Source organism: Ahaetulla prasina, chromosome 4 (assembly GCF_028640845.1).
Source record: "Ahaetulla prasina isolate Xishuangbanna chromosome 4, ASM2864084v1, whole genome shotgun sequence".
Lineage (NCBI taxonomy): Eukaryota > Metazoa > Chordata > Lepidosauria > Squamata > Colubridae > Ahaetulla > Ahaetulla prasina.
The window spans coordinates 135,765,218-135,774,892 of NC_080542.1; the positions used below are offsets into that span (position 1 = coordinate 135,765,218).

Here is a 9,675-nt window from a genome sequence, read left to right on the forward strand (position 1 = left end):
AAAAGTACAATTACATTTTAATCTCATTCTCTAAAGTTATATAATACTCTTCTTTCTCTAATGTATCCTGATAAATCTTAAGTTCATTTTTTTTTCATTTTTACACAAAAAGTTCCTAAGAGCTTTCTCTCTCTCTATCTACTAATAAATGTAAATAGTATCTTTTTTTGTAATCAAAGAAATTAATTTATCCATGTCTGCAAGATATGTCAATTTTGCCAAACATTCCTCCATAGTGGATAGTGTTTAATCTTTCCTTATCTCTGGTTGACTATTTTTCATGCATAAAATTGTCAAGTTATGCCCAGAAAATCCGCACCAACTCCTTAAAGTAAGAGCTGATTTTTTTTATTCACCTGGGTTTCTTGAAATAAAGATTATGGTAAAAGGGCTTTTTTTGTTGTATTACCTTTCCTTTGGGACAGCATCCCTTGGAGAATCACTCCCCTCCCACCATTCTTGCTTTTGCGACAACCTTAAAAATATGGCTGTTCTCTAAGGATTTAGTTATGTTATTTGGTAGACATGTTTAGGTTGGGGTGATATGGAAGACTGTTTTCTTCACGGTTTCTTGGTGATGGATCTTCTTTTATAGCATGTTAATTCCTCTGTTGTTAATTTTTGTTAAGAATCATTGTTTATGTTAGGCAGTCTGAAATGGATGGACAATGCTTATAATGCATTGTATTTCATTCTAACCTGTGAATGATATTTAAATCTATATCACCTACTCAGACATAGCCTGTTGACAGGAAAGAAATGTATTTAATAAATAGAAAGCCAACTGATATTCATACTTTATGACTGCTTGAGTGTGAGGTACGCAAATTTTGATTGTTACCTACAAGTTTGTGCCCTTTTTCTTGAAGGTTGCTGTTGCCTTGCTTTCTTATTCTACACTTCTCTTGCAGAGAGGACAAACGCAGTCTCCACCCACTACAAAACCACCATCTCCAAGTTTTGAGCTGGGGTTATCCAGTTTCCCTCCCTTACCTGGAGCTGCTGGCCATCTAAAGACCGAAGACTTGTTTGAAAACAGATTGTCAAATGTGAATGTATCACCAAAAGAAAAAGTAAAAATTCACAGATGTTGGGCAAGGGTGCATTTGGGGACACACACTTGTTCACTCTGAGGATCATAATTCTTCATTGGTCCTTGTGATTGTTTTGAGAAAAGAGAGCGGCTCAGGAACAACACCCATCTTATAAAGTATTGCTTTCTCCAGCAGGCTATTTTTGGTAGTGCTGTTGTACTTGATAGTAGCCTTGCCAATATCATTTGGCTAGAAGCCTGCTTGGCATGGATGTTTAAGTATCTTTAAATCCTGCTCCTGAAGTCAGATTTTTCCCAGACTGGTATATAATGGGGTACATAATCTTCAGCCTGGAAAAGGGTCACACTTCAAAACACTAGGTGGGAATGCTTACTCTTACATGTATTGTTGAACCTCTCAGATACTGAACTGTGTGGCATCAAATATTAACTCTACTGTTTATTTCTTGCAGTGGATAGTTTCTGAAATAGGTCTGTATTTGGCCAAGATTAAAGCAATATATCATATTCAGCATTGACTTTGATGCAGATTGACATTATTTTAAAAATGTTTGCTATTGAACCATGCTTAGTTTCTGAGGTAAACATGGCTTAATCTTTCTTTGAGATTTTAGTAATCCACAACAGTAGTTGGGCAAGGCTGCCACAGGTTGTCCTCGACTTACAAACACAATTGAACTCCAAATTTCTCTTGCTAAGCAAGGCAGTTGTTAAGGGAGGTTTGCCCAATATACGACCTTTTTTACCAAAATTGTTAACCAAATCACTGCAGTTGTTAAGCAAATCATTCATTAAATAAATCTGGTTTCCCCATTGACGTTACTTGCTGGAAGCCAGCTAGAAAGATTTACAAATGGTGATCTCATGATGTTGAAATGCTGCAACTGTCATAAATATATGCTGGTTGCCAAGTATCTGAATTTTGATCATGGGATGCTGCAGTGGTCATACATATGAAAAACAGCCATAAATCATTTTTTTCAATGATGGTATAACTTCAAACCATCACTAAATGAATCGTTTTAAGTCAACAACTACTTGTACTATCTTTGTTCTGCCTCTGAAGACAATGGTTTGGTTATAAATATATTCTGCTATTGAATTGAAATGTACTTTAAATGACTTGAATTTTGTTTTTCTCAGGGCATCAGTGTAGGTACAAACACAGTACCAGCTGGAATTCCACGTGAGCTTTTTTTGCCAGCTTCTTCTGCTCTGCCAGGGACATCTGAAGCATCTTCTTCCGCATCCAAAGCTACTGAGTAAGGACCTCATAATACCAAGCTTTGAACATATTGTTTTGAATCAACATTTTACATTTTTCCATCGTCAAAAGGCTGGATATTATTCTGTCAATAGCTTTTGGGCCATTTAATAAACAATACTGCTTATGTAATAGCAGCAGCCTAGAATTTTTGTCTGAATTGTACAAAAGCACATAAGTCAATATTGAAAAAATTATCTGTGTGTCTGCAATATAAACAGGTTTCTTACAATAAAAATAGATAGTAGTGATTTGCTATTGCTTTGGGTGTCACTGGGCAGAAGATAGAATTGAGGTATTTTCATTGTACTCACTTATTTCTTGTATATTATTTTACAGTGATCCCAAAGCTATCGAGAAGCAGAAAGAAACCCAAAGTACTCAAAGACATTGTTGCATTGTTACTACTGCTTCTAAATCAGTACAAGTCAATGGGGATCTTCTAGCAGTAAGTGCATTTTGATTTTTGTAAGACGTTGATGAGAATCTTTTGGCTTTAATATTTTTAGTTATACTAGAGGAGAGATTTGTTATCACAAAAACACACCATGCTAAACTATGTGATATATTTGTTTTCACTTAATATATTGTGCAAATCCAGTTTCTCTGATGCTTTTTAAAAGAGCCATCATGTTTTCAAAGTGCTCTCTAACCTCAGAATTCCAGTTGTCTTACAGATGGCAGGCATACAAGTCTTAAAATTACAACATGTTGAATCAAAAAGTTACAATTAAATTCCAGCAGCAAAGTAGTCAGAATGTGTGCCTGGGCAGTAAATCCATCCTGTCAAAAGCAGATATGTTAATATCTATCTTGCATGCTGAGAATCAAGAATTAAACCATAATGAACCATTGTTTGTTACACAAATCCAGCCATCTTAATTTAAAAGCCCTGGGTTATGGTTCACTCTATTGTTTGAATTAAGGCAGTTGAGGTTTATTTACCAGCCATGTTAACCAGCCTGTTCATGACTGCTTCAGCCATCCTCCTGATAGATTGCTCATATAGGTAGCCTGTCAACTTCGAAACGACCAGCCCACCCGGCCCCAAAAAGTGAAAGAGGCCACCCAGACAGGCACCTGAGAGGTCCAAGGTATTCCATCGTCCACCGGAGGGGTTGATTGGGCCAAGGCTTGGTTGCTGCCTTCCCTGTTTTCAGTAGGTCTGTGATCGGCAGGGCTACCTCTGCGAACAAGGGGATGAACTGCCAGTAGAAGTTTGCAAAGCAAATGTGCAACTGCCATAAAGGTAGTCAGACATCTAACAGTACATGGACCTCCTATTGCATTAGTAGGTATGTATGCTTAAGTCCTCAGGTGCAGCCACTCTACAATGGACGTCACTTTTGCGAGGTTTTTTGGTCGGAACTATGACATAGTCCTCAACTTACAGCCATTCATTTGACGTTATAGTGACCAATGCCCCATTACGGCAGTTTCAATAGTACCATGGTCACATGATCAGAATTCAGGGACTTGATAGCCCACTTAAAACTGCAAGAGCACTTCAATTACCTCCACCCACCTCCCTCCCTCCATCTATGACTTTTTGGCACCCAGCACTGCGCCTTCCCTGCTGCCCTGGTTGACCTTTGCTGTCTTCTTGCTCCCACTGTTAACCAAGCATGCCTACCTAGCCTGGCCCTCTGCGAGGCAATTACTGGCTGCACAAAGCTTCCTTTTCTGGTTGTGCGCAATGGTTTCTTCACAACACTTGGGGAAGATGGCTTCACACAGCCAACACTTGCCCTAAGAAGAGCTAGGCTGGACATACCTCATCAGCAGTGGGAACAGGGAGATTAGCTGGGATGGCAGAGCGCCAGGTGGTAGTGGCCTCGGAATGCAGGGGGCCAAGGCTGAGTTTTTGTGCCCTGCCGCTGGGGCTGGGCTTCACATCGTGCTGTGGCCTATAACCGCAGCATACTAAAAAGCTATTTTGTTGCACACTGTTGGGCCAAGCTGAGGCTTCTAGGGTTGGTTGCAGTCTCACACTGCAGTTCAGGATCTTCCTACAGCCACAGAGCTGCGGCTTGCCAAGAATGCTCCTAAGCTCCTGAACTAAAGCATGGCAGGCAGCCCCAGAGTCACCCAATTAGTAGGGTGCAGGATGACCAAAAGCAGGGATGGGGAGAGAGAGGTAGATGGGGAGGAGTTGGAAGCAATTCGTTACTTTACCAAGGCTCGGGGCTGGGAAGGACCAAACCCAGAATGGTTTGGATTAGGTCAGGTCCTTAGCTAAAAGCAATAGCACTTAGATTTATATACAGTTTCATGGCACTTTACGACACTCTTATGTTGACGGAGTCAGCATATTTCCCATAACAATCCTTATTTTACCAGCCTCAGAAGGATGGAAGGCTGAGTAAACCTTGAGCCAGTCAGGACTGAACTCCTGGCAATGAGCAATGAGTTAGCCTGCAGACCAACCACTGCGCTACCACGGCTCTTGATGACTGGTGAAATTCTGTTCAGGAGTGCCAGCACTAAGTGATGCAATCATTAAAGGAATTTCACTGATCACAGGATGTCATGCTTTAGGACAGCACTGCTTAATGATGGGATGGGATTTCAATCCAAATAACTCTGTAATAATGCCTTACATTATTTTCCCAAATAATTTCCAGAGAGGCTGAAACTGCAGTATGATTTTTATCACTCTGATGCCTATCAGGGATTCAAGGGAACAATTGAATGCCTTATTCTATTTTTGCTTCAATTCTTCAGAAAGACAAAAAATTTCTTAAGGAGTAACTTTTCACATTGAAGAATCACAAGCCTAAGCAAGACCTTCGTCTTCTTTTGTGCAGAATTAATATTTCTGGTAGTGATGAGATTGCTCAGTTTTATTCAATTTTTATTTTTGTGTGTGTGTGTTTTTAATAAAGCAGGAACGGCGGAAACCTAGCTATGCAGAAATCTGCCAGAGGATTAGTAAGGATGCAGCTCCGTTGCAATCCCCAAAAGAACAGAAGCCAAATAATGTTGTTTGTGGGAAAGAGGAAAGGAAACCCACAGAAACACTAGAAAGAAGCAGAGAATTGAAGTCTAAAGACCAGTGGAGACCATCAGGACGCAGGTCTCCTCTTCCTCCAGCCATTGGGAAACGTCCGACTAAAGAACAGAGCACTCCTCCCAAATCTCCTCAGTGAAAGTAGCACTTAGGAGGAATTTCAAGAAGTTTTCAGTATGAAGCTACCCTATGTTGACATTCAGAGTACAAAGAAGGAGTTGCTGGTTAAAAGCTTGCAGGGGTTATGAAGTATATGAAATGATTGCTAGGGTTTTTTTTGTTGTTTATTGTTATTGTTTATTTCTTTCTTTCTTTTTTTTTGTAAAATAGATTTTTTTTCCTTCTCTTTTCTTACATCCTTATCATCAAATTTCCCTTGAGCAAACAGTCAATTCCTTCAGGATTTAATTAAACTTTATGTTAGTTGGTGCTGAACTTAAGCCGATGCTGAAGAAATACTGAAAACTAATAATAGCAGCTAATACATAAGGTATAAAGCAGAACAGATGCTTTATAAATCAGTAAGATAAGTGTAACTTTTTTTTTTTGAAATTCCAGTTGCTTTAGCAAATTGGCAAACAGGCTATATATATTTTTTTTAAGTTTAAAAAAATAAAACTGGTTCTAATATTTTTGTTCTTGGCCAAAGGAGAATTTCATAAAGATTTACTGAGAGTTCTCTAAATTATTTGTATTGATAGACAGTAAGCAAGTAACCAGTTTCTCAGTCCAAGCTGAAATGATTTCAGGAAAAGAAAAGAAAAAAAGCACATTAGGAATTAAATAAATGTGCCCTTGTGTATGGCAGGTGCAAGCTAATGGCAGTTTTTCACAAGAGAGCACAATAGCACTCTTGTGATGAGATTTCTTTTTTTTTTTCCTTCCTCAACTGAGGAAGGAAAATTTTGAACCCTTTTCTGATTGAACCCCGTGCTCTGTCTAAGTTTTCAAAACTGTGTTCCAAATGCTCTTTGAAAGAGTTCATATCTTAATCAGCCTGAGTGCTGACATGTTCTATAACTACCAACATTGGCATATGGATTTAATTTCTTTTTTTTTTTAGTCCACGAATTGATGGTGTTTTAGTATGTGTGTGCATGTATGCGGAAGAAGGAAATTGCCCTTTATTCTGCCTGGGGTGAGATTTATCACATTTACTTTAGAAGCAACATGCTTCCTGAAGGACAAGGCTGCACTTAAATTAATAAATTTCTAATAACGGTGGTGATAAATTATTTTTTGTTTTAAATAGCTAAAGTTTTTTCCTTTGGGTGTTTAAGCAGCAGATGGTTCAGATCAAAAGGTGTTCCTGCTAAGTAGTTTATCCCACCTACACACATACACACACACTCATACACGCACGCATATACACCAAAAGATTTATTTAAACAGCTGATTTTTTTTAAAAAAAAAGAATTATTTCCATCCAATCTTTAAAGACTTGAATTTTATTTAAACTTGAAAATGACTTTGCCTTAACTTTTGTATAAGACAGCTTAGAATTATTGAAGTCTGACCCCATTAAGGGTTAGCACGGGGTGGCATATACAGAATTACTCAGTTACAGTATCTATGTATTGTCACTGGTCTGACTGGGTAAACATACTCTAGTACAGGTCATAGTGGCAGTTTTTGTAATATACCTTGAAAGATCTTAAGCAGTTGATCTTTTTCAAAATGTTGAAAAAAAACTGTAAATGGAAATAGTCAATACTGTATTAAGATGTGCACTTGGAAGTGTGTGCTTTTGCTTGTACAGGTGTAAATAATCAGAACATATAAAAAGGTACCATTAAAAAACCTGATAAAAATTATTGATATATTATAAATGTTGCTGTTGAACTGGATGTAGATAACTAAGTGTTGTGGTTTGAATATTACTTTAATTTGTTTTTCCCTTGTTTCTTTTCTTTACTCTGATATGTTGAGCTAAGTCTGCCTCTTCACTGCTAAGGGGAATGGAAGGAAGTCTGTCTTTAAAAGTCCTGACATTGTAAATACTTCCTGGAAGTTTTGCATTTCATTCATATGGAACACAGGTGTGCAGTATAAATTTCAATTCCTAGGAGCTGAAATTAGTATTTTGATGAATTAGAAAAGAACAGCATTGCCACCAGAAGCTCCCACCCCAAGTACACTCAAGTATTTGTAGGCCAACACATTAGTAAAACTGGATTTAAATTTCCACGTAGCTATTTAAAAAGCAAACAAATAAAAATCCTAGGGCAGTTGATCTCCTAACATAAGTTGCTGCTATTTATAACTATCCTTATCAAAAGAAGAACAAGCAAACCATCTTGCTCCTTGCACTGCAGACTTTAAAAATGGCAAGTTGAGTCTTGTTTGTTATTTCCTGAGAAGACACACAAGGAAGGAGTCAAAAATCACCTTAAGTAACATTGGTTTAACATTGATCCTCCCACCCACCCCCACCCCCATCCCATGAGCAGTGAAAGGGGCAGTGAGACTGGAGGTATAATTTTGGCCAGCTATGAGGTGTCTTCGTTTGCCTGCTGAGAGCATGAATAAAACAGCTGCAAACAAAGAGAGAAGTGGCCACAAGTAATAGAGCTAATCATCGGAGCTAGCTGATACAATAACTTTTGCAGGTCAGTAGATAGACTGCATTGTTTTTAATGCATTTGCTGCTGCTCTTTATACTAGGCTAATACACTGTAATTCTCACTCAAATAACAGTCTGTGACAAAAGTTTGAAACTGTTACTGTGATGGCTTTTTCTTTAAAAGAAAGTGTCATGCCAAATAACTTCTCCAGTAATTTTTTAACATTTTCATTTTCCAACAGTTCAGGACTATTTAACAACACAGGCTATTTATGTTTAACTATTCAGATCTGCCTTTCTTTTTTTTTAAAGTCGTCTTAAATTATTGAGTTGCAGGTTAAAACAGGGAGAACCCGTTGGAAAAGGTGGACAGGACAGGATAAGACTACTTTGGTGCTCCTTGTAATAGAATTATATAGGTTCTTTTGAGTCTGTTTATTCAAAGGATGCATTCAAATATGAATTTTTGTTTCTGCATATTTAATATGTACAGTATTTTTGCCTTAGGGTGTCCTATCTACCATTATTATCCTTGCTCCAATTTTGCATCTTATCAGAAAAAAAAAACCCAATAAATTGTCAAGCTCTTAATTTTGGTGTTTTTTTTCCCCTGCCTCTCTTCTGGAATTAGAACTTGTTTTCAGAGAGGTGTCATTCCTTGGATGCCAGTGGCATTCTCACAACCATTGGTTGACCAAGGTTTCCACTTGTTTCTATATCCCTTTCAACATGCTGTAATTTTTAGGGGTTACAGGCCCAAATCAGACTGCTAGCAGCGGACAATCAAAGGTTACTGCAAAGTGATAGCTGCCAAGTCATTAAAGCAAAAATGTCATAGGGAGGCCATATTTTTCCTGAAGGTGGATTTTTAGTTCTTCTGTTTAAGACTGGAATCAAGCTTACATGTAAACTATTTGATAATTTAAGTTTCCTTTTATGTCATAAAATGTACAACTGTCTAAAAATGTAGGTTATGAAAAATAAAAAGATTTAGCACTGTTGAGTTTATCTCTTTTTTTAAAAAAAAAGTCTTTTTAAAAAACCTTCATCCTTGCATTCACTTATATCTAGGCTTATTGCAATAAAGACCACTACTAGAAGTTCCTTTGCTCCCTTCTTGGTGCTGAAAACTGACCCAATGTGCAGTTTGCTCCTTGTTAATATTTGCCTCATTTTTTTCCAATATACGTCTAATTAGCTTGTTCCTGGCTCACTCACTATATAGTTTGCTTGCTTTAAAACTACTTTGGCCATGAACTGAAGTAATATGTGTTTTGAGTGTGTCATCCTTTCAGCAACTGGTTCACAGCAATTATTTCAGTTAATTGCGGTCTTAAAACTAACAGATAATATCCCATCTATTAGGGCTGTGATGGCGAACTTAGGCCGCGCATGCCACAGGTGGCACGCATAGCCATATCGGTGGGCGCACAAGCTCAGCTACAGTACACGCGCACACTGGCCAGCTGATTTTTGGGCCTTTGGGCCCACCAGAAGTTGGGAAACAGGCTGTTTCCTGCCTCTGGAGGGCTCGGGTGGTGTGGGGGAAGGCCTGTTTTTTGCTCTCCCCAGCCTCCAGAGCCTTTCTAGGAGGGCGAAAACGGCCTTCCCCACCCACACACCTGGAGGACTTCCGGAGGCCGAAAATGGCCTGTTCCCCACCTACCTACCCCCACGCAATGGCAAAAAGGTTACCCTTTTTGTATTAGGGCATGACACTAAAGTATTGTATACAGTGTGTGAAAGGGATGTGATGGCTCAGTGGTTAAAGCCGCTGAGCTTGT

The 9,675-nt window shown here is 38.5% G+C and overlaps 1 protein-coding gene across 7 annotated transcripts in view; it reads left to right on the plus strand.

Moving 5' to 3' along the window:
* LARP4B (La ribonucleoprotein 4B) overlaps positions 1-8,892 on the plus strand; it is a 57,872-nt gene extending 48,980 nt beyond the window's left edge. For 6 of the 7 annotated variants that reach the window (XM_058181080.1, XM_058181079.1, XM_058181085.1 and 3 more), the window contains 4 exons: positions 912-1,073; positions 2,198-2,316; positions 2,658-2,766; positions 5,204-8,892. In XM_058181080.1, coding sequence (XP_058037063.1) covers positions 912-1,073; positions 2,198-2,316; positions 2,658-2,766; positions 5,204-5,467 — 654 coding nt within the window. In that variant the 3' untranslated portion in view covers positions 5,468-8,892. The remainder of the gene's footprint in view (positions 1-911; positions 1,074-2,197; positions 2,317-2,657; positions 2,767-5,203) is intronic. The other variant, XM_058181083.1, reaches the window with a different exon arrangement.
* Positions 8,893-9,675: the final 783 nt, after the last annotated feature.